The sequence below is a fragment of the Dermacentor andersoni genome, chromosome 7 (assembly GCF_023375885.2).
Source record: "Dermacentor andersoni chromosome 7, qqDerAnde1_hic_scaffold, whole genome shotgun sequence".
Taxonomy (NCBI): domain Eukaryota; kingdom Metazoa; phylum Arthropoda; class Arachnida; order Ixodida; family Ixodidae; genus Dermacentor; species Dermacentor andersoni.
Window position 1 is genome coordinate 157,378,693 of NC_092820.1, and position 26,260 is coordinate 157,404,952.

A 26,260-nucleotide genomic window follows, 5' to 3' on the forward strand; every position below is an offset into this window, starting at 1 on the left:
TGGTGCGTTATGTATAGGCATGTATAGTCTGCACCAGACCACCGTCAGTAGTTGCACTTCGCCACTCGAAGAGGCAGGACGTGTGTCCAGCGAGTTCCCGAACACTTTTGCAACGTGGCGAACGCGGTTTAAATCGCGGATCCGAACTTCGATGTGGCACGACGTAATGCTGACGCATTTCTCTCACATTTCCCGTTGAAACCGCCACTGATTTTATTTTCTTCTTCATACTTTTCTTTCTTTCTTTCCCCTTCGTTTCTACTTCGTGCCCCACTTAAAGAACGCTACACGGGTGGCCTTGCGCGCCGGGCATGCAGAGCGAAAGAAGGGACCAACGTGTGCAGCAACGGAGGAGAAGGTTTATATAACCGTCGAGGCCGTATTCCAAAACTCACCCTTGATTTAAAGAAAAAAAAAAAGAAACTGGCTGCCGCCTCTTCCTTCCACTGAGGCGGCAGATAACAGAGTCCATCCACTCGTGTAAACAAGCATGGCCCGACAAGCGATGGCGAGCCAGATGTATAAACAGACTTCTAATTCGATACTCCTCCATCCCAAGCTCGTATACTTACGTAAGCTCTCATGCCTTAATGCTGCAGGTATGTCTGGCTATCACGGGGCTCACGTAATGCCTTCCGGAATACACGGTGGCGACGCGTGGAGCCAATCGCTCGAGATTCTGCGGAGGCGCTCACGCAGGTATCCTTCTAGCGCGCACGCGCGGTGGTGGCGTGGCCAATGAGGCGGCGGGTGAGAGAAGAACGCGGCGTGTCCGTGAGAGACTCTCCGAACGCGGATGGTGGTGTAGAGGCCGTGAACGGAAAGCGAAAAAAAAAGGGAAGAACGCTCGCTGGTGAAATGAAGAGCGCTGGCAGTTGCATGCAGTTGGGGCGCTGCCGCAAGCGACCTCTTTGGGCTGGCCTCTTTCGAGCGCTCTAGCGGTGCAGTTTACATTCGGCTGATCGAAATGGAACGCATTCACCTGGTATACACATTAGGAGCGCCTCAAGAGGCGCTCCGTTGCACCTTGAGCCCGTGCATGGAGCGCGACCGAGATCCCGACAGAAAAATCGATCACGTGTGGCTACTCCGGTTGCTCCAACCTCGAGAGGGCTACGCATCGCTGCAAAGCGAGTTGGAGCGAAGCATGAACCATGTTGAATGTGAGGAAAGTGACGATTAAGCTATATATTTGTGCCTGGGAAGATCTAACCTAACTATACTCGGGAATGGAGAAATCATTTCGCTCTGCGCGTCCACTTTGATGTTGTTGTTATTTTTCTTATTACACCGAAAAGTGAAAGCTAGAGAGAATCTATCGCCTATCTATACCAAATGCATTTACATTTTCCTTGTTGTTTGGTTTCAGGCTCTCCTATATACGTGGAGCCGATGATGACGATGACTTGTGGATTTTATTGGAGCAAGGAGACGCGAAGCGAGCGCTCTACATAAGGCTCGGCAAAAAAGAAAAAAAAAGCGCGAATGCGTAAACAACAGCCAATCGCCCGAAGTAGCATGCAGTAAGAGAGCTGTATCTCCTACGGGGTGTCCGGTAACGTGTCGCATACACCACGCAGGTGTAGGTGACATACTAAATCCTCAGAACCCGCAGCTACGCACGCGGGAGCTCGAGGAAATGGCGGACCAACTGGGCGTGCACAACGCCCGAAATGCAGATGAGAACGCGCGAACCGGCTGCGCAACAGGCTTTTGCCGCGCATTGCCTCTCAAGGCCTCGTGGCACGGACTCGACTACGTAACGCCGCTATACTGCTTTATACAACGTCCTGAGTCGCGAGCGTGGTGCTGCAACTTCAGCAGCACAGGGCGGTGGCAAACCATGGCCGAAGTGAGACAACATTCCGTTCGCTTGAGCACAGGTATGGACAGTGCATAACGCGCGCATGCGCAGGACCGCTCTGTTGGAGCTGCACCTCCGTGTAAGTACAGCAGCATCACAAGGCGCATGCCGCTCTAAACTAAGCTGGAACGGTGACACGCGCGCACTTTTCTCAACGCTGTGTGTAAGCCACAGCAAGCCATGTGACGCCTCAACTAACTCTTTGCACATAGGGATCGAGTGCCAGTGTACCTCAGTAATGTGGAAAGTTGGGTTAGTTGGTAATTAATCATGATACCTTGCTGGTGAAGCAGCGCACTGACATGGACACGATGAAAACACGCAGCGAGTGTCGTCTTTTCTTGGGTGTCAGTGTACCTGTCTTGTGACGACACATTTTAGTCGACTGCATCATCCACGTTGCATTTTGCATCTCTACACCACAGTGGAAGTATAGACAGGTGTCTCGATCAACGACGCCCGGGAATCGGTTTCTTCCCTGTTCGTAGGGGGGGGGGGGGGGGGGGATAAATGGATAGGGGTAAATGTCCCTAACAACACCACCGCAGGACACGATGAAATCTCAATACGTACAGCTAATTAAAAACATCGGTCCAAAAAGCAAGTACCCGGCATGCTGACTACTGTCATTGAGCAAGTGATTAAAACGAAGCAAATTTCGGTTGGATGGCGTGAACGCAAGATGAACAACATCATCAAAGTGGACCGAAGCATCAACTGGTCAGCAGTCCAGATAAGCAAGAGACGTTTGAAGTATTCATAAAAAAAAAAAAAAACCAGGGAAGAGATTGATACGACCGGATTCGTTACAGGCATAGGTATCGGTACAAGGTAGATACAGAAGCTTTGAGGAAGAAAAAAAAAAGTAAGATGTATACAAAAATGCGAGAATGAAAAACATGTATAAAATACCTGATTAACTCAATCAGGCTAGGTGACTATTTGTCACCACCCCCGTTTCGAAGGGGATGCCAATAAATGGCCATCATAATAAAGATCATCATCATCATCATCATCACCATCACCACCACCACCATCATCATCATCATCATCACCACAATTTCCCAACGCGGAAGCATGGAACTCTATGGCACGATCGCTACGGCCGTCAATAAAAATGTGGAAGAGCTCCGACAAAACACATGGATTGTGTTCAAAGAAACTCTGTAGTTAATGTTGTTCATCTTGAACAAGAATTGGTTACTTTGCTCGCCAAGATGAAGAGCCACAATTCAATAATTCCTGGGGGTACTAGGCCACGTAAGATATTACACTGCGCCTAAATTCATAAAAGAAAAAAAAAACAGTGAGAGGGCCGACAGAAGGGGGGGGGGGAAGAGAGAGGCAGCGTCCGTCTTTCTGTCCGCTATAGTTTGAAAGTGGACAGCGACCGGCATGCAATACAATCGCACCAAATCTCAGCGCTACGGATGGATGGATGTTATGAGCGTCCCCTTTGAAACGGGGCGGTGGGTTGCGCCACCAAGCTCTTGCTATTACACTGCCTAATGTCCCACCTAGGTTAAACAAGAAATAAAGGGGGGAAAAACACTACGAACTCCCACAACCAAATTTTCTGATTCCCTATTGCGAACTTTGCTGTTATACGTTCTTAGAAGACAACGCCGCTCGTCACCGCTTCATGACCCCACTATATAGTGCTGCACGTTTTTTTTTTTTTTTTCTTGGAACACAGTTAACGGAATCGCATTCAACCTCGCATCCCGGGATATGACTCAGTATAGTGTAGGCGAAAAGAGGCGCCCACGGCAACATATTCGCCGAGCTCGCACTGGTATAACCACGGCAACGTTAAGGCGACATTAACAACGCGATGCGCGGGCGCTTATCAGGAGACGCGCCTCCCTCGCTCCCTCTACAGGCGACGACCGTGTACTAACACAGGCTCGGGCAATCATTCATGCATTCGGCCCCTAAAAAAACAGGGCGGCTCGCGCGCTCATATGCATAACACGTCTCAGCGCAAGGCGGGCACCGCTCAATTCCATCAAGGCGTCGTATACACACAAACACAAGCACCGCGAATATGTTGTTCGTGCCAGACGACGCAATATCCGTCCGTTCCTGTAGGCGCGCTCGCCTCCTCCCCGATGACGTAACGAACCGGAGCCACAGACAGCGAGTCGACGACGCGACGTCTGGCGGATACGGAATGGCGCCGTTCCTCGGAAATGTTCATCAGACACACAGAGAGGCTGAATCGCCCGCCTGTATGCAACATGGGGGGGGGGGGGGGGGGGGATTCTTGGGAGAAGGCGATGCGACTTCAACGTAATGCGTCATTATACTATTTCGCAATGTGCGGCAGAACTGACTGGGAAAAAACCCCTCCGATATTACGTGCACAACGAAGTGCGGTTCTTAACAAGCTGACTACTAGGAATAAAACTAACCACCAAGATTCGCTATGCGAGGGAGCCGCGTATATACAGACTTTGCATGAAGCTGATGTCGTGTTCCTTTTTTTTTTTTTCTGTTTAATCTGGAAGGAAAACCCGGGTGCGCGACTGTATACCGTATACTCAACCTGTGCTGAAATGTGGCTGGAACGCTTCCGCGCACATTCTTGCGATTCCCGCCCATTCCATCAGGAGGAAACGGGGAACGTATATGCGCATGCATCGGCGCGGCCAAACTCAAATGTTTCAGCACGTTTGTGTCGGTAGTCTGCACGAAAACAGCATCCATCACGTCGCTTCGTTAGAGCCAGCCTGGCCTATTAGATCCTAGCGGCGCGCACCGCCAGAGATCTCGGAGGCCATGGAGCGAGCCACGAAAAAGTCCACTACGCTACAAGACCAAATCGCAGACGACAACTTGGCTCCACGGGATGCGTGATATATATAGTACCCTGAACCAGTGCTCGCTATTACAACTTTGGGGATCACGCCGGTTTGGTTTCTACTATAGGATGCATGATGCCCTTGTTGCGAACTATCGCCGCGTTGCGCAAAAGGGGCAACGGGACACAGGAAAGACGCTCCTAACCCCCAGCAGGCGTGGTTTGTCAGAGCTGAAACGCTCAGCCAGAGATACGCAACAGTTGCGTATGTATGTCTGGCCGGTTACTACGCAGGCAAACGTGCCGCTAGTATCCAGACAATCCTGGCCATGGCCGAACGAGACGGGCTGCGTCTGCCTCGCTCTCTGATTCTCTGCGACACTTGCCGACAGAACAATCATACATGGCTACCACATTTAGCGTCGTCATCACAGTTTATCAACCCGATAAAGTTGGTTGACTCCATCCAACCCGCTTGGTAAGATGCACGTAAGGTGCCGTCGACTCGGGATGGGTCAGCTCGACTTGCGACTCGACCTGCTCGCGTCGAGTTCACGTAAGCGAAGCTATAGTGTCGCAAGGAGTCCTGATCGCACCCGAAACGTTTAACGTGAAACCGATAAGGTCGACTCGAGTATGCTGGCCGGGCCAAAAAAAAAAAAAATGAGACAGGTCGTCGGGTTCATGCAACGGTCGGGCCGACCGAGCGTCGAGACTAGTTAAGTCAGCCCGCCTTCAAAGGGTTTTGGTCGACTGGTCCCAACCCGCGCTTGGCAAAACGCACATTCGAACGCGATGACTCGACCCCCCCCTCCCCCCCCGCCTCGTGTCGAGTTGACGAAGCTACTGCCCTTTCCCTGCAGTGTAGGACCTGTTGAGCACCCGTTGAAGCAGCTCGCGGACAGCTCCAAGCGGCACCAAAAAGTCCGAGTGGTGTATTACAAGGCAAGCCTCACAGCACGGTAGCACGTTATATACTATAGAAGGACACACGCGCGACGCTTCTCCGGGCGCAGGGCCACCGGGCACGCGAGCCAAGAGAAGGGCTCCCGGCTTGGCCGGCCGTTTGCCTTGGACCGCGGCAGTCGCGCACGGGCGGCGTAAATTACGACGCCCCTCCCCCCTCTCCCCCTTTTCGCGGCTGCGGGGCCGCAAAACAAAGCGGGCCTCCGTTGCATCACGAGGGAAGGAGTGGGGAGGACCGCCGCGCGGGAAACGCGCCGCGTCCCTGACCATGCCGACCGATGCGCTGCCCCGGCAACGGCCTCCGCTCAACGCGTGCGTCACACGCCCCCCGGCCTTCGCGAAAGGGTTGGACGTCGGTGCAACAGCGCCGGCTGACCGAAGCATCCGAAGATCGCCCGGTGCAGGGGGACTATATGTATATATATGCTCTTAAGCAAAATTACACCCTTTGGGGTCGTATCTTGCCACACAACAACAATCGTTATCTGTATTGAGCGCATTTCCTTTCTTTAACGCTGCCAGCCCGGTACTTCCAAGTCACGAACGGCATGCGCGTTATGACACGACAGAGCATTCTCGCCAGGAAAGCAGCGAGCGCAGCGTTTTCACGAAAGGAAATGCGGGCAAGACAGATGACGATTATCGTTGTGTGGCAAAGGTACAGCCAAACGGGTGTACATTTGTGGAAGAATGCAAACACGCACACTCTCAAACAAATGTACACCCTTTAGGGTGTAATATTTGCCACACAACGACAATCGTCAACTGTCCTGCTTGCGTTTCCTTTCTTGAAAGCGCTGCGCTCGCTACTTTCCTGTCGAGAATGCACTGTAATGCCGATAACGCGCATGCCATTCGTGACTTGGAAGTACCGGGCTGGCAGCGTTAAAGAAAGGAAAAGCGGGCACGACAGATGACGATTATCGTTGTGTGGCAAGATACGACCCAAAGGGTGTAATTTTGCTTATACTAGGTACGCCACCAATGCGTAGTAAGCATTTGTGCTGGTATACGGTACGTGCACACACCCTTCGAAACACTGCACTCTAAAGAAAGTTTACACCCTTTGGGTTGTATTTTGCCCCCAAATTACAGTCATCTGTCTTGCCCGCATTTCCTTTCTTTTAACGCTGCGAGCCCGGTACTTCCTAGTCACGAACGGATTGCGCGTTATCTGCTTGACACAGCATACTCGACAGGAAAGTAGCGAGCGCCGAGTTTTCAAGAGCGGAAACGCAGGCAAGGCAGATGACGATTATTGTTTGGGGACAAGATAAGCCCCAAAGGGTGTAAACTTTTTTTGGAGTCTGGAGTGCTGGCGGATGCCACTGACCTGGTCACTTTCTCGTTTCTCCTGCGCCTGTTTCGGTCTTTGAAGACCCACCACGGCAGGCGCTACTGTGCTCGTGCCTTACCGGACGCCCGCCTGTACATGAACATCATCTTTTGCACGCAATCGAGAAAGCAAGAATGAAACAACGACTCCGTTAGTAAGAACTAACTGACTGCCATTGGCGAAAACTAATATCTTGTCACCGACCACGAGACGACAAAAAAATCTCGCGTTTCGGTGTCCGCGGCCGCGCTGTTTCGCTGTCTTAACCGTCACTTGTATACTGTCCCCTCCCTTACACAATCTGGTCGAAAACATTGGAACGCGAACAAACAACTGACCACAAAACGACCAAGAATCATGACACTTCCGACCTGATGTATACTATTATTAAATCTGACCTGAGTTGATCGGGCTGTAGCCAGTAACACGTTGGACAGCCCGTCATTGACAACGCTGTTGTCATACCAACGCCTTTTAGTCGAACCGGCTTCTGAAGACAACGCAGCCTGCCTTATGCTCAGTGACGCAACACGCCGCTCGAGTACCGTGCACATGCCGAGCCTAAACACAGCGGGATCATCGCTACGGGCAAGCCTTATAGGGTCCTCGTGCGACGAGAGATCAGTGCGCCCACGGGCCCATATACGTGCGCGATGTCCGTCCAGCTACAACCCACTCGTTTATCAGGCATACATTATGTTTCAACGCGACAGCGTTAAGGTCCCCGTGTTGCAAAAAAAGCGGTGTCGGCGTCGGACGTCGTCTCGCGAAAAATAATTCCGAACATTAACCATGGACCCAACCTCAGAAGAATTTCAGTTTGGCCTAGTTGGTGTTTACTGTATATCATTGACCGTCCGTGTTGTTTTTGTGTTCTCTTCCGCTGTCCCGGTCTTTATTTGCGGTCAATATGATATGCAACCACGCAGGCCCTCCGCGTAGCGCAGAGCCGTTACTGAACTAATTGAATTCCTTGCGTCATTGCGTCCGAAAAACCGTGAAGTACCACCTATATAAATAACCAACAGACATGACGGCGTCGGATCGTAATTTGAGTACACCAGAAAACATAATTCTGCTACGCGAGAACTCAAACCACAGACCCCCTTTTCCAGCGTTTCTACCATTCACAGAGCGGCGCGGCCCGCTCGGTTCCTTGCAACAACACCATCCAGACGGCGCTCGCCTCCGCGCATGCGCAAGGAAGCTGCTTTTGCCGGGAAGCGTGACAAGCAGTCGGGGATCTTTGAACGCTATCGCGTTCCGCTCTTAAAGGCGAAGCTTAAGCGTCCTCCAAATTTTTTTATGGCCTCAAGCAAACGCGTATGCTCAACTACTTTGGAGTTGGAACGGATTGCGCCAAGAAGTCAACGCGGTGACGACGTCTCTCCACTGGTGGCAAAATTCGTAGCTGCAAACCAACCATGCACCGCGAAACGCCCACGTCTACGAGCGCGTATATACAGGACTGGCGCTTCTCGTTCCATCGCTTGCGGCTATATACTCTGCCCCGGTCTGGGCCTTATTTTATTCCTGCGATGACGCTGGGTCTCCGCCATCTTGTTGTTGTTGTTGCGCCCTTGAACTGGCAGACGGCTGGTCCCAAGTGAAGTGGCGAAATCCGAGACCCAAAACGGGGCCGCGAGGGGTTGTCCGTTTCTGGCTCAGCGCTATAGATATATGTCGGCCCATTTGAGAGCTTTTCGCTTCCCCTAAACGTGCGCCGGGGACCCGGAACCGACGTCGCAACTCTTGACGAACACCCAGGCGGAAGAAGGACGCTATACTGCATCGAAACTGAGACCGGTTCAACTTGCAGAGCAGCGCGTCTGTTCCGTTTGATCACTTGTCCAGTTGCCTGCACTGTTCGTCATATGTAAGCGCATCTGCCCTATATAGGTTTGTTAATAATTAAATCCTGGGGTTCTATACGTGCCCAAACCACGACATGATTATGAGGCACGCCGTAGTGTCGGAGAGGGAGGGATTCGGATTAATTCTGACCACCTGGGGTTCTTCAACGTGCACCTATGCATGCACAAAACAAGGGTTTTTTTTTTTTTTTTTCGCCCTTACCGAAATACGGCCGCCGCAGCCGGGATTCGATCCCGCAACCTCGTGCTTAGCAGCGCAACACACAACGCCACCATGCCGGTTGTCCTAGGTTTGTGAACCATCCCGAATCTAGCGGGACAGACCCGACTTGATCCAGTCGGAACGGTTAGTTGTGCCCAAATTTTTTTGTTTCTTTTCCACTGAATCACAATCATCAAACTAGATTTCATTTTTATTATAACGCCTGACAGGTCGATTGCACGTTCTTATCTTTTGCCTTCCGTTACACTGGATTGTAGCTATGTTGTATACCCTAACCGTTCACGATATGTCTCTATCTGTATTGATAGCCGTGTTAGTCGGGCAACTGTACCGCACCTTTCTTGCTCTTAATTGCGACACGATAGGGCTAAAAAAATTGCGCGAATTTGATGTGCATACAGAGTGGCGCCTGCTGGCACTGGCTAGGTGAATCGTCGTGAGGTTGACACTAGTGAGGTTGACACTCGTGAGGTTAACACATGGGAGGTTGACACATGTACCGAGATATGCGTTTCCAAATTTTGCGATGAAATTATTTGGTGTTTCAATACCTCTTTAGCTTCAACGCGCAAGAAGACGTTGTGTTAAAAAAGTAAGCGAATGCAGCAGTGCATTTCTTACCGCAAATTTGACAGCGCTTGTCTCAAAAACTGGTACCAGTTTGAAAATTCGGTTTAAGTTGACGCGCCTTGTGAAACCAATGGCCTCAATTCGGGTATTGAAATCTGTGCACAAAAGCAATTAGCTAACAAGTTTATTGGTGAACTTCTGTTAATTAGTTAATTATGTATTTTGACTTCCATTGAAAGAAATGTTCGCCTCTTCGAGTAATCCAAGCTCGATGAGCAGATTTGTGCTATATTGCACATGTGATTATCTTTTAATTCTGCTAATGTAAAAAAAGTTCACTCGAGGTTTAAAGGTAAATGCCAGCGAAATGCATTAGCATAACGTCGCACCTTTGAGGTACCAGATCCATGATCTAAACCTCGTTCTCCACATCAACACATTGCAAAGCGTTGTTCAGGAGCTCTCTCTCTCTCTCTCTCTCTCTCTCTATATATATATATATATATATATATCACGTGACCGGCTTTTCCCACTTCACACATACACTTTCTTTCCACTTGGACATTCCAAGTAAACCGCATAGGTGCCCCTTGTTGAAATAATATGCACTGTGCGCAAAGACGGCACAACTGCAATCTCCCTCTCTCTCTTTATTTCACGAGTACTGAAGCTCATATTTCAGCGCGCGCCACATGCTGGGAATGCTGATTGAAAATTGTGTCACCGCCTCATTGGGGCGACCCTTCGACGTGCGCACCAAAAATTGGGGCAGCCACCCTCGCTGTTTAGGAGCTGAACTGGAATCGCAAGGCCGCAAGTCCGCAGCAGCGCATTAAGCGGGGCACGCGCTTTCCTGACCACGATGTATAGCCTGCAGATAGAAACCACCGCAACAACCTTCGATCGCGCCCAAAAAGCGATTGCTCTCGTAACAATTACGGCTACAGTGTGCGCCTCGAGTACTCGCCCGCCTCTGCTCAACACGGCCAATCGCCACAGCTGTATAAGAAGTCTGACAAGAGGCATACTTAATTAATATACATACACCCGCGAGCTAAAGTATACGGACCAGGGGCTGTGCGATAATGCCGTATTTTTTCCCCTCTGCCTGTGAACGCAACTTGAAATTGAGGACTGCAGTCGAAACTTGACATTGCGAACTTTTCCGTGTACCCGTTAATTCCAGTGTGTGTTCGTTAATTACGAAGAAATTCAGTTTCTTTGGCTACCCTGTGGTCCGTATATATACTTTTGCTCATGGGTGTACACTATATGGGATTCGCGCTTCACGCAAACATATGTCTCCGTGAAGCTAACGTACACACAATACGTGGAAACAGTATACTGGACCACAGGGAGGTGCCAGTACTGCAATAGGAGAAATTTAAAGAACGTCACCACCGTTTGCACATGCGAGGACCTCAAGCAAAGACGGTTCGACGGAGACGCGCGTAAGCCATGCCCTCGAACATTCTTGAAACGTTTATACTCGGCAAAACGATTATAATCTATTATCTTGCGAGCACATCGCTTTCGAAGCTCCCCGTAAGATTAATCGTTAGGACATATTCCGATGACCCCGGCGGATAACCTATATACACTGCTTGCGGTCTTGTGTGTGCGCTTGTCTGTGTCCTCTCAGACGCTGCATTTGCCATGCAGAGACAGAGCAACCAAGACGTTGCCTGCGTGTTCTCTTGTATACAACAAGGCGGAAGCTAAACCTGTCGGAGGAATCATATTTGGCTATTGTAAATAGTTTCTTTCCTTCTACATTATAAACTATACTATACTATACTATAACCGCCCCCCCCCCCCCCCCTGCCTGTCATTTTACTCCTCTATCCCACCCACCACACGCAAACCGCCATTTCAAGTGTTAGCAGAGATGATGATGATGATGATGCTGTTGTTGTTGTTGTTGTTGTCGTCGTCGTCCTGAGTGGCTGTGGCACATGCCCAAGTGGGGGATTGGCCATGAATCGGGTGGTTAAATTACGTGTATAAAAACAAGGGACTTAACAAGCTAGGCAGCCACAGAGCGCTCAGCAGTGATTTCGTTTTCTTTCAATCACATCTGATAGCTAAATGGAACAACTACCCTACCTACTCGCGTAATAGCCGCAGTTTTCTTTCTTCTCACTATGGCGACGAGGTGCGGGTCTTATACGGGGGTGGGTCATTGCGGTCTAATTTCTTTTGTGGCCATGCGTAATACCCTCAATTTCTCTGTGCAAAAAAAAAAAAAAAAGAGCGAACGCTGTTGTTTTCATAAGGCCAATATTTGTTCACGCAAGCCTTCATTGGCACTGTGTAACATGCGCTGTAATATCGCAGTAACATCGCGCAACATTCGTTTCGTTGTTCCAGCTCTCACCGACAGTTACTTTGACCGCTTATACGAGGACAGCTGCGACGAGGACTACCGTCTTGCTTGTTCGAGTGCTGAGCAAACTTAAGTTTTGACAGTACAGCCACATAGAGCCACAGAGAAAAAAACTGCACGGCTACAATGTGTGTGCGTGCGTGTGTGTTATCAAAGTTATGGTATGCTTAAGTTGATGTTCTTTATGATATTTTTTTCTCTTTTCGGTCCTTCGTTGGGCACACTTTTCATTGCCGCAAGTGCGACCAATCCCCCTCGTAGGCATGAGCCACGTGTTGAGGCCACAGCAACAGCCTCGACCGAAGTCAATGCACTTGAAAAGCGCCCCGCCACTATTCCTTAGCCGAGAAAGTGCTTTTAGAGGCGCACCTTCCCATCATTAGAGCACAGTCGAGGACGGCACATTAGAGCATTAGAGCGAGGGCACAGTCGAGGACGGCAGAAAATTAGGAGGGGTGATGAAATTAGGAAACTTGCAGGCGCAAGTTGGAATCAGCTAGCGCAAGACAGGGGTAATTGAAGACCGCTGGGGGAGGCCTTCGTCCTGCATGTGGGAGTAAAGATATATGACGATGATGAATAGACACGGAGCGTCAGTGGAGCGCAGTCCGTTACATCACGAACCACGGATCCTTTCGCCATGTTTCGGGCATTGCAAAAGGACAGAAGCGCGGCGCTTAGATCAGGCGGTAACGATCGCGTCTGAAGAGAATTAAACCGATTTTCACGCCGCGAAAACTACAGGAAATTCAAACAAGAACCGGCGTGCCCTGCTCGCAAAAGCTACTCTCCCAGCCAGCGTATGTATACAGGGGTCGTCACAGGCGTGCCGCTTCCGCGTCGACGTTTACCACGGTACCGCTTTCGTGGTATCATTTCCATTGTACCACTTGTCGTGGCATTTCTCTCAGAGGGCGTCGATTGACTGCACCAAAACAACAGGACATTTCGAAAAAAAATTGTAGGCGGGCGCAGTTTTGTCTGCCCGACGTGTAACTGTCGAGTACATAGACGGTGAAGCTTCCAGAGAACGCCCTTCCATACAATGAGGAATCGCTCAGGATGTTACGTCGCACGATACGGCACCCGATCGCTTTCAGCGATGACGCTGTCCTGAAGTGGTTCCCTTCTACCGATAGAGTTTCCTACGACTGCTTGGAAATCCAGAAAGATAAGGCGTAATAAATAGCGTCGCGACAACGTTCGAAGTCACGATCACGAAGATCAATCAAATCCGCGCGACTAACCGTCATTCCCATGGAAGCTGAACGATCGGAGCGCCTTAGTTCCTTCTCCCCTTTAGAAGAACCCCACCTATATATACTGTGGCGAGGAAAGCATATGTCGCCTTGAAGAAGACAATACCGCTTGTCGAAACATTGGCTCCTGCTTTCACCTGGTTCTCGTTTTGCTCATCGCCTTGAACTTCCCCTCTCCCGCCTTCCCCGGTTTTCCCTAGTTCCCTATAGTAATTCTTGTGGAAACCCTATTTCTTCTACAATGGCCTCCGAGATCGCATCAAGCCGTGCGGTATCTCGGAGGCCGTGGTTCTAGCACTCGCTGCGCTCCAACGCATTCGTATATGGGGTTGTCGCGAGCATCGCAGAGCGAAGGCAGGCTCGTTTCGCGACGGTTCGGTCACAGCCAACACCTGACTTCCAGGCCAGCGCGTCGCCTGACATTACGTCACGAAAGAAGGCCGTCCGCTCGAATTGCAAACCTCTCGGCAGAACAAGAGAGGAGTGTAGTAGCACCTATAACGTGGCAGACGTCCTGCTTTGAATGTATAGGCTGTCGGACTTCCAACACGTACGTACGGGGGCGTGATCGAACACGTACCCTATACGTTCCTACGTACGCACGTATAGTCGTGGGCAACGTGACAGGGAACCCGCCGCGGTTGCTCGTTGGCCTTTGGCGTTACGCTGCTAAGCACGAGGTCGCGGGTTCGAATCCCGACCGCGACGGCCGCATTTCGATGGGGGCGAAATGCGAAAACGCCCGTGGTGCCGTGCATTGGGTGCACGTTAAAGAACCCGCCCCCCCTCCCCAGGTAGTCGAAATTCATCCGGAGTCCCCCCTCCATTACGGCGTCTCATAACCAGATGGTGGTTTTGGCATGTAAAATCTCGAAACTAATTAAATTTGATGTGACAGAGAACGAAGAGATTGTTTTCGAGCAAACTGCTACTAGCGATGTGTGAATGCGAACATCGCGTGTTTAATATGTGACCAAGTAGCTTTCCTGTTGAACATTCAGTCACAACAAACACTTATGTGCGGCACGTGTTTGTTATAGCCATTACGGCCTCTCTAAATCAATGTGGGTGTTCCCTTTCATATATTGCTTACGTAGGGATAATGCGTAGGGTAGTAAGGGTGTTCGATTTGCGAAATCTTCCGCGTCGAATGGGATGCGGATATTCGAGAAAAACGACCTCCGAATATCGAATCGAATATTTTCCAAAACAAGTGAAACAAATTTCCGTTCTCCCTTCTTGGAACGAATATTCGACAGCTTCGAGCAGTGAACATTCTTGAATCAAAGAGCAGATTATTCGATTCGTAATCGAAATTTCGAATATTCGCAGACAGCTGGAACTATATACGGCGACGACTGTTCTCCCATTCACTTTCTTGCCCATTTTTATACGTACACAAGGTCTGACCCTGGGGATGTTAACCAGCGCCACCCGTGGCCATGGTGGCAGATGTAGAACAACGCGTCCTTTGTGTTGTTATTTCGGTATCATGACCCGTTTCGTCCTATGCCAAATGTGGAGCATGCGAGATTTTTTTTAAAATTATTAATATAGCGTAAAAGTGTGGGGAAGAACGGAGATACGGGTAGGGGGTGGAAATCATAGCGAGCCAATGTCCTGGAAGGTGACGGTTCGCGCATTACATGCTCCTTCTATTCAGGACCACGCATGCAATGTAACCCTTTTTACGTTTAAGAACAGAGTTCCCGAAAGATTTCCGGTTAAGCCGGAAGTTACTGTAGCCTATAAATATATAGAACTCTCCAGCTAGTGCCAGCTTTGATGTACAGTTAGGATATTTCGACGAGTGAATTTCACCGCTATACGTGAAAACTGGATACATGAGCCCGACGCATGGGGGCACGTTCTTTTACGTCCGAACACACCGACGATATGTGCCTGCAGTATATACTATATCGGACAAAATGCTTCTTTGGCTAACTTGTCTGTAAAAAAAAAAATGCATGACGGGAAGTTTTCTGGGGGCCACGAACCCGCTGCCGCCTCAACGCGGATGAAAGAGTCTGCAGAATGAAGGCGGTTGTTCTGAGCGGTCCGAAATACACCCGCTGCGGAAAAGCGGAAGCCCGACTTCGCCGGTTCCCGGAATAGAAGAGGCGATGCCGTTTTGCTCGGCCCTGATGACGCAAGACCAGTGATGGACAGCATCTGCAGCCAACCCCAGGCGGTGAAACGCTGAGGCCATTCGAGCCATCATTTATCCAAGCACTTCCCGTGGTTATGGTTACGTATACGTATATACGTCGGGTATCCGACGAATGGAGGGGGGGGGGGGGGCAACAAGAGGAAGAAATAACTGGCGCCTGGCAGAAACAGGCGAAATGCGGTCAAGAAAGAAAAATCTCAAATTTAGAATGGTGGGGTTTAAAAAAGAAAGAGAAATATAGAAAACGAGCTATTCATATGGGCTCAACGTCGCGACAATGTTGGATTTAAAAAAGAGAGAGAAATATAGAAAACGAGCAATATGGGTTCAACGTCGCGACTCGCGAGACTACAAGGCATGGGTCTATGTAGACGAGGGACGTCGTAGTCTGGAAAGCTACGGGTTAATTTTGACCACCCCGTTCTGTAACGTGCACCCAAAGAACGGTACATATGCACGGGCGCTTTTCTATTTCGCCCCTCGTGGGAACGCTACTGTAGCGGCAGGGTGTCGAACAGGCGACCTGGCGCTCAGCAGGAGAACGCCATATATCCGCTGAACAACCTCGGCAAATAAGCAAAACTTTACGCGCATCAACGCTGTTATACACGGCACGCTGGTTGAGAGTTGCCAGCCAGTCGGTCGGGTTGCACAGAGCAACGACGTCCTTTGAGAAATTCGCCGCGTCACTATTTGATTTTGCTTTCGTATCCACAAAGATTTGCCCGATCTTGCATACTCCCAGACGGGACGAAAGTATACCGAGAATGAACAGGGAAATCAATTCTGCGGAGCAGTGTGACCCGGAATGGTATGTGTACGCTGTCAGTCACCGCCACCTTGGTGTTGTTAAGCCAATCAGAGAGGCCGCAGGAGACCTGTGAGCCAATCAGAGCTGACAAGATGGCCGATTTGAAATGTGGCGGGATTCTGGTGCCCAGAAACGGACCCACACCCTGACAACGTTTATAGACCCCGGTGGATTCGGGCGAACAAGCGGACATCCTACTGAAAGCGAGCCCAAGCAAGAGGCAGGCCAAACAGGCCAAAGCGGAATGTTTCGCCCAAGGAACGTGACAACAATGTTGACTCATTTCAATCATATTGCAGGTTATACTTAGACTTTTTTTAAATAACAGAAAGTAATTAAAGCATTGAGGGGAAAATGGCCGAAATTTAGTCGTTAAAGGTTGATTGGTACCGCCACCTGTCGTTAACCAATCGGGATCAAGTTGACGTCACTAATTTTGGCAAGTGGTAAACAGTGACATTAAACAGACAGTCGAATTAACCCCAGCCAGCGAGGTTGTCTCTAGGAATGATTCTTGTTCTATACTTAACACTGCATTCGTATGTCATTTGTTAATGCTGAACCGATTTAATTTCCTGAAATTAGTACATATAACTTTTTTTCCAATGGACCCTCTCAATATAGATTTTGGTGGGCTGAGCCACCTAATCCGTAACATAAAGCTTTCTTCCTATGGGGTAGATAGTACAAACCCAAAGTTTCTCAAAAATACTGAAATGTACTCATCTATCATACTTTCTATGATTTTTTGTAGTCCCTAGGACATAGTGCGTTCCCGGACGATTGGAAGATGGGGAAGGCGGTTCCCTTGTACAAGACCGGTAGTAAACGTAACCCTGATAACTATAGACCCATTTCACTGACTGGTATACCTTGCAAACTCATGGAGCATATCATTTATTGTCACCTGGTAACATTTCTGGAAACAAACTCTTTCTTCCCCACGCAACAACACGGGTTTAGAAAAAATTACTCCTGCGAGACATAACTGCTGTCTTTCGCTAACGCCTTATTTACCACTTTAGATTGTTCTTCGTTCACAGACTGCAGTTTCATAGATTTTGCGAAAGCATTCGATTCGGTATGTCATGAATTGTTACTCTTTAAACTAGGCGCGCTTAATTTAGACCCTAATGTACTAAAATGGATAGAGCGCTTCTTCGGGCGCACGCAGTTCGTAACAGTTAACGACCCCAACCCTGCTCCTTGTCCTGTAACATTCGGAGTACCACAGGGGTCAGTTCTACGGCCCTTTCTCTTTCTTGTTTACATTAATGAACTATCAACATTTGTTCGTCCATTAAACTGTTCGCGGATGATTGCGTTATTTATCATGAAATGTTGACTGCTAATGACCCTTGAACACTTCAATCGGACCTAAGTAATATAAGTGCATGGTGTGAGACTTGGTTAACGAAACTGAATATTAATATGAATGTGAGGCAATGACAGTTACTCGTCGTACTTCTCATGACACACCATGCATTTATTCTCTTAATAACGTTTCTCTAGCTCATGTTTCCACTTACAAATACCTTGGTATTTGTTTCTCAGAACCTTTCCTGGCAAACTCATGTTGATCACGTAACTATAGTAATGCTAGTCGTACTCTTGGTTACATCAAACGTAATTTTAGTCCAGCTCCCACCAACTTAAAGCTCTTGCTTTATCAAGCACTAGTTAGGACCAAGCTTGAACATACATCTTCCATTTGGGATTCTCACGTCAGTTCACTTGACCTCAGCATAGAAGCAATTCAGAACCGTGCAGCACGTTTTATTTTACCTAACTACTCGCGTACAGCAAGTGTCACTTCAATGAAATTCAATCTTGATTTGCCTAACCTGTCACTCCGTCACAAAATTTGACGTCTCTGTCTATTTCATAAAATCTATCATCAGAATCCAACTTTGAGCGACTCTCTTTTGTTACCACCGTCGTACATTTCTTCCAGAAACGATCATCAGTTCAAGGTTGACGCGCCATGTTGCCGCACTAACGTTAATTTCGGTTCCTTCATTCCCACAACAAGCGGCGACCGGAACCACCTTCCCGCTTCCGTTGTTTCAACCGTCAATGCCAACGAATTCACAAAATCCCTTGTTAACAACTTGTTGTAACAATAATATGCTGCTAATATATATATATATATATATATATTGATCTGATACCACCCGCCCCTCTCTGTAAGGCCCTCAGAGAACATAAATTAAATGAAATTACATCATTTCATTGATTAAAATACCTCAAACACCAACAAGCCCGCAGAACCGCGACAAGCTCTTGGTGAATACGTACGGCAGAGCAATACGTGCATCGTGGACGACGAGTACAAATACACGTGTATACAACAAGCGGAACTGGTCACTCTGCTAAGAAATTAAACATCACTGAAAAAAGAAAAACAAAAGAAGGACCAGAGGGATGGGGAGAAGGGAACAGGTTTTTCAGGTTACAGAGCACTTACGCCAGCATTCTTTCAGTGTTTTTACACACGGCTCGTCTACACCCCGATTCCGTAATGCCTCCATAACTGCTGAAGTTTCGACAGAATCAAACGCTTTCTCGTAATCAATGAAAGCTATATATAAGGGTTGGTTATATTCCGCACATTTCTCTATCACCTGATTGATAGTGTGAATATGGTCTATTGTAGAGTAGCCTTTACGGAATCCTGCCTGATCCTTTGCTTGACAGAAGTCTAAGGTGTTCCTGATTCTATTTGCGATTACCTTAGTAAATAGTTTGTAGGCAACTGACAGTAAGCTGATCGGTCTATAATTTTTCAAGTCTTTGGCGTCCCCTTTCTTATGGCTTAGGATTATGTTAGCGTTCTTCCAAGATTCCGGTACGCTCGAGGTCATGAGGCATTGCGTATACAGGGTGGCCAGTTTCTCTAGAACAATCTGCCCACCATCCTTCAACAAATCTGTTACCTGATCCTCCCCAGCTGCCTTCCCCCTTTGTATATCTCCTAAGGCTTTCTTTACTTCTTCCGGCGTTACCTGTGGGATTTCGAATTCCTCTAGACTATTTTCTCTTCCATTATCGTCGTGGGTGCCACTGGTACTGTATAAATCTCTATAGAACTCCTCAGCTCCTCCCATATTAGTAATGATATTGCCGGCTTTGTCTCTTAACGCATACATCTGATTCTTGCCAATTCCTAGTTTCTTCTTCACTTCTTTTAAGCTTCCTGCGTTCCTGAGAGCATGTTCAATTCTATCCATATTATACTTCCTTATGTCAGCTGTCTTACGCTTGTTGATTAACTTCGCAAGTTCTGCCAGTTCTATTCTAGCTGTAGGGTTAGAGGCTTTCATACATTGGCGTTTCTTGATCAGATCTTTCGTCTCCTGCGATATTTTACTGGTATCCTGCCTAACGGAGTTAACGCCGACTTCCATTGCACACTCCTTAATGATGCCCACAAGATTGTCGTTCATTGCTTCAACACTAAGGTCCTCTTCCTGAGTTAAAGCCGAATATCTGTTCTGTAGCTTGATCTGGAACTCCTCTATTTTCCCTCTTACCGCTAACTCATTGATCGGCTTCTTATGTGCCAGTTTCTTCCCCTCCCTCCTCAGGTCTAGGTTAATTCGAGTTCTTACCATCCTATGGTCACTGCAGCGCACCTTGCTGAGTACGTCCACATATTGTATGATGTCAGGGTTAGGGCAAAGCATGAAGTCTATTTCATTTCTAGTCTCGCCGTTCGGGCTCCTCCACGTCCACTTTCGGCTATCCCGCTTGCGGAAAAAGGTATCCATTATCCGCATATTATTCTGTTCCGCAAACTCTACTAATAACTCTCCCCTGCTATTCCTAGCGCCTATGCCATATTCCCCCACTGCCTTGTCTCCAGCTTGCTTCTTGCCTACCTTGGCATTAAAGTCGCCCATTAGTATAGTGTATTTTGTTTTCACTCTACCCATCGCCGATTCCACGTCTTCATAGAAGCTTTCGACTTCCTGGTCATCATGACTGGATGTAGGGGCGTAGACCTGTACAACCTTCATTTTGTACCTCTTATTAAGTTTCACAACAAGACCTGCCACCCTCTCGTTAATGCTATAGAATTCCTGCATGTTACTAGCTATATTCTTATTAATCAGGAATCCGACTCCTAGTTCTCGTCTCTCCGCTAAGCACCGGTAGCACAAGACGTGCCCGCTTTTTAGCACTGTATATGCTTCTTTTGGCCTCCTAACTTCACTGAGCCCTATTATATCCCATTTACTGCCCTATAATTCCTCCAATAGCACTGCTAGACTCGCCTCACTAGATAACGTTCTAGCGTTAAACGTTGCCAGGTTCATATTCCAAAGAACCTGGCAACGTTTAACGCTAGAATGTTATGAAGCCCGGGACATTACTCGCCGTGACGGCAACTCGAGCAGACGTCGCCTTCCGCGAAGTTTCTCCTTGCGTGGTTTTGAATACCATTCCTACTTAGCCCGACGAAACACAGAAATAAGATACACACTTCTTTTGAAGGCGCAATCGCTAAGAGTTGGCGCGCACTGTTGTTGTCCTTCAACTTTGGCACGTTCGGCGCGAGATTGGCCAATGTTCGACGTGGAAACAACACGAAAGGACGAACTTTCCCGATAACTTGATGATAAATACCAATATGAAATATTAAACCGTACAGTTATTTTTCTACATTCATCTTTATTAAAAAAAAGGAAAGGAAATAGAACAATTACCTTTAGGGAGCGGCGCCTTGGGGAAGAGGGTAGAAAGGGGAATAAGGACGCCCTCACAACGAGGGACGTCCCCTCGTATTCGGAGTGCCTCCGTCCCGGTAGAAACGTACATACTTCCCCAGCGTCTAAGTTGCCGGACTGCTTCGTGAAGCGCGCTAATGGAACGTCCTACAGACGTAGCCTTTACCGAACAGTCAAGGGTATACCAGGACGTCATCTGAATGAGCATCCCCTCAACCTTATAAACCCAACTCCCCAACCAGACATGACTGCTGTCAAGACTGGACGCCCTACCTATGATCTTCAAAAAATACATCAGTCTTTCTTCCTTTGAGGACGGTGCCTATGTGTTGCAGTCAATACTCCTCACGGATACCTAGTGCGCTTTGATACAATCGCGCACAAGCTGGGCATGTGCTTCCTAAGAGGAATGTGCAGCCGTCGTCAGTAAATTATACTAGAGCACAATCTTCATTGCTATCTTTAAAACCTAGGGTTTCATGAAGACTGTCCACATTTCTCTCTGCTTCTGAATGTATGTTGTCATGTCAGGAACGGGTAATCCTTTTGAGCACACCTCCTTTTATAACTTTGCTTTCACAGGTGGCTTTTCCTAGCCTCAAAAGACCAGATCGTCAGAGCATCACTTGTGGCCAACGTTGGCAGGAAAGCTGACGCCACCATATCCCACAGAAGCCGGCTTTCTATTCAAGTTCGCAGTAACAGTAGGTCTTGGCCTCAACAGTGTGTCTATAGATCTGTCGTAGTTTGGAGCCCTTGCATGGGGCACCAAATCCAGATCTCAGTGGTTCAGATTCAATTTGAGATTTGAGCCATAGCGTTTCAAAGATGATAACTTACTGATGCATCACCATGGAATTACATAACAGTGCCCATTATGCACAAATCATTTGACCTCATCACACTTTCTATTGGCAGATAGTTGAGGACATAAGAGTTAAGAGTAGCTGTACAGACAAGTGCAGCAAAACGGCATCTTTGAGTTGCTGGCAACAGCCATTTTGGGGTTGTGCCAGAGCAATCGAACATCATGTAAACAATTACAGTGATGTCATCTTGCTTGAGACACCCTATAAAACACACCTGCTGCTCTACCCCTCACACTGTGACAGCTCGAACTACACCTTGTTTTTACATTCATCTAGCTAAAGCACCCCTTTCAATGCCAATATGTTAGATCAGCAGAGTGAATTAAATGGCACATGACAGGTACAATAACAAATGGAAATGTTGGACCAAAAAGCCCAAAAATTTAGCACAGTGAATGTATAGGGGGTTCCAGCAAGTGCGGACGCGAGCACAAGTAAAAGGAACGGACAGGACAATGCTGGACTTACAACTGAAGTTTATTGCGAATACATTCCACAAATCTCCACCACGCATGCGTAGAAAACCAAGAACAATAACAAGGTTTATAGTAAAAGATCAACACAAAAAAAGAGCACACACAAAAAAAAAATACCTAGCCCCTTATATTCACAATAAACTTTAGTTGTAAGTCCAGCATTGTACTGTCTGTTCCTTTTACTTGTGCTCGCTTCCATACTTGCTAGAACCCCCATACATTCACCATGAACCAACTGGACCAGCAAAGCACACTACTGAACTTTTAGCGCAGATTTGCCATGTATGTGTGACCTAATAACACATTGCTTTACAACGATTAACTTGCTCATTCATAAGCTTTGATTAACTTTCTCAGTACAGACAAGACGTTACAGCTGGCTGGTATTATACATGCAAGCAGTATATTGTGATCATATATGAATTTCAAGATAATAGAGAACTCCATATGATTGATCCAATACTTCTCATGTTCTATTACTGTGATCTCCAGTACTCTAAAATATAGAGGTGTTCATATAGGCATCTTGACCTGTTTATTTTAGTTAAGCTGTTATAGTATAAAGCAAGTAACTTGCAACCTGCTCCTTTACCCGCTAATCCTAACAGAACGAAATCTTGTACACTGCTTTTTCACTGAGTGATATTGTATGGTCTTCGACTTGCCAGTGAGATACTGCTCTAACGCACCATGTAGAGAAAGACAAAACATGAAAGACTTCAACGATCAACTCATTATTTCCTCAAACAATAACTTTGCACATATGGTTACATACATTAAGGATGTGTCAAACGAAGATAATATGAAGACGTGTTGGCCACTGTACTGATTGCATTTCTTCCCTAATTTTTCTTTCGAACATAACTGCTCCTTTGCCAGTCAACTTTCCATTACAGCTCCCTAGCCTCCTTTCCCTTGTGCATGGTCAAACATGGGCACCACTAACAGACTGCTTTCTACACAGTTCACAATCACAGTAGTCAAACCAAAAAGTAAATCTGCTTCATTTGCTACTGGGTTGAGTTGTCTGTGTTCTCGATCACATATACCTCACATGTACATAAAGAATGCGACAGCTCACCAGTGACCTAACAGCACCATTTCCATCATTTTCATGCCAAAATGAGAAAATCAGTGATGACAGCTGTCAAATTTACTAAAATTTCATTTCTGCAATTACATTATAGCAGCCAGATAAGCGGGCTTAATCACTTGTAGCTCGCTCCCAGCTTTTGGATTAGAGAGCCAAGGACTCCCTTTCGCTCCACCTCTCAGTTTCCCACCATGAGAGTGATGGAATCAAAAATGTATCTCATATAGGTTCCAACAAATAAATGTTTGGTCTATTCAAAACAGTGACTTAGAAGTTACATTGAAGATGTAGATGTATAATAACACATTCAAAAGGAGCAATCAATAACAAGCGTTGGCTCATGCCAAAGAAAGCTAGTCATAAAAGTATTTCATACAATTTAAAAAAAGATCTCTTCGTTTCTTTTGGAGCAGTTACTTAGAAGTTACAAATGAATATGCATAGATGAAAAGCAATGTACAATGTATTAAAGAGCATCAGTGCTCTCGCCTTTATCTAGGGCTGTCCCCTTTGCTACAAGGCTTCAAATTAGGCACTTTGTTTGCTAGAGTCGACAGCTAAAGCATTACAAGTGTGACGGCATAAAATTACACTGGAGAAATAAAAATAAACAGGACAGCCAACCACTCATGTTCTCTTTCTCATGTACCTTATGATTTTGCACCACCACCTGTAAAATAATGTTGACACTTCCATTCTCCAAGATTACAGTCTTCATTTAAAGGTCGCCTTTATGGTGGTCAAACGCTGCCTAAATCAAAAATATAATAAGCAGCCCTCATGGCCACACTAAACACACTCGAGGACTCATTCATTCTATTACAAGTTGGCAAGTCCTCACCGCCAAAGGGCCAAAGGAGAACCCACGAAAGGTGTAATCACAGCGGCGTAAAGCCAAGCATGAACGAAATGGTAGCTCGTTGCACGGTGACAGTTATGCCAGTGAATGTACCTCACAAGGAAACAATGCCTGCAGCGCTGTGTCTTGTCAATGTGTGGGCCACATAGGTAAGACATCGAAAAGGAAACGCGTTTCAACCAACGCTGTGACATTCCGTTCTCCTGACAAATGCATTGTGAGAAGACGGGTAACTCCGCTCAGCCTCCACATCAAAATGCCTACTTAACGGGCGATTCGCGAAAGTGGGTTCAATAACCTCGCACAGCTGTTTCATAGGGCGCGGGGCCTCGCGAAGTGAGAAAGGTCCGCAGCTTGAGTGGCACGACGAACTGGCACGTTGGGCGCCCGCCCAGACGCATAGTTGGCACTTGCGAACTGTGTGTTGATTAAAGTGTCAAGCGCAGGGAAGCAACGGACATTAAAGTACTACTCCGTGGAGATTCTTTAAATGAGCGTGTATTTCTGCCCAAGAACGTTCTGGAAAGAAAAAAAAAGATAATTCGGCCGTGTCGTACCCCAGGAGAGCACTTATCTCAAGCTTGAACACTTCACACTACACATCGCCATCGCTCGTAGAAGCCACGTTACAAATAAAGTAGGAAATGAATGGATCTCGAATATGGCACCCAAGTGACTACGCTTTGTTCCACAAAGATATCGTTTATTAAGCGTCACTTAGAAAATCGGGCCCCTCATTAGGGCTCAGGATAACGGCGCCTCACGCAAGAGCTACCGCCACACTCGGCCGAGCCGTCTCACCGAGCTTACGCAACCCTTTCAGTGTCTCGGTCTACGCCAGAGAGCAAACTTTTTTGAATTTCTGACAGGCTGACCGCGGACAGAGGTCGTAAGATGACCGTACCGGGACACCGCGGAGGATATTGCGCAGTCACGAGGATCCAGACGGCACGGAACTGGAGCAACGTAACAGTCTCGAATTGCGAACGTCCTTGGGAACCGAGGCGACGCATCACTGAGGTACAGACAGCACAATTTGCCTGCCGAAGCAGACGGCGAAGCCCACGCAACGATAAGGCCAGTCCGGGAAAGAAACCACAGTCACTTGAATCCCAGCCGCGGAAGCTGATCACCCGACTCGCGCGCGGGGCTCGCCCTGAGCGCATGACGACAGCCTCGGCCGATCGTCGGCCCCTAGATTATGTCACACGCGGTGCACAAACGCACGGCTGAGACTCTCCGCGCGCGCTCACAGACATCCCGCAGACGCTCCGCAAACAGCTGGTCGGGACAGCCAGTGGTTAGTTATCCAGGAAGTGGCGGCCACCCGACACCAGAGGCAGCGCTGGGACGTCAGAGCGCCGCTGGCGTCGGCGGCAGCCAGCGCAGTCGTGTCCCGAAAAAAGTCTCGCCGAGGAATGCGAGCAACTAGCAGAAGCGATTAGGCCTAGTTAGATGCAGGAGAGCCTTACCGTCGCTCTTTGGGAGCGCTTGCCGCTTTGGCAGCACTCATCCCGCTGGCTGGTCGCTTCAGCAGGGCTCGCCGATCGCCGAGGAAGTCGCACGCAGTCTCAGGACACTGCTGAGGATTGCATGCAGATTCCGGGATGTTCACGATTCGGCAAATCTTGACGGTTGACGTAGCACAGCGCAGGAGCAAAACGGGGAACGGTGTCGGTCAATGCAACCGGCACCGCAGATCACATCTAAGCCAACGCGATCACCACTTGACCACGAAGAAATTCGCTGATGGTTTCGCAGACGACACGAAACACGCACAACATCACTCGGGGAACGTATGGCCAGAAAGTAATCCGCGTTTTTCCTCGAGGGAGCGCCACCTGTAAGAAGACTGCTCCACCGGATTCCGCGACAGACAGTGACGCCACATGGCGGCAGCCGCAGGAAACACAGGAACCTGAACTGGTTTTTGAAATTCGTATCATGCGCGCGGCGAGCACGTTTTTGTCG

The 26,260-nt window shown here is 48.1% G+C and overlaps 1 protein-coding gene across 1 annotated transcript in view; it reads right to left on the reverse strand.

Annotated features, from left to right (window-relative positions):
* Nucleotides 1-26,169, reverse strand: part of LOC126533476 (hypoxia-inducible factor 1-alpha-like) — a 236,005-nt gene extending 209,836 nt beyond the window's left edge. The window contains exon 1 of the mRNA XM_050180648.3: nt 25,762-26,169. Coding sequence (XP_050036605.1) covers nt 25,762-25,802 — 41 coding nt within the window. The 5' untranslated portion in view covers nt 25,803-26,169. The remainder of the gene's footprint in view (nt 1-25,761) is intronic.
* Between the last annotated feature and the right edge of the window lie 91 nt (nt 26,170-26,260).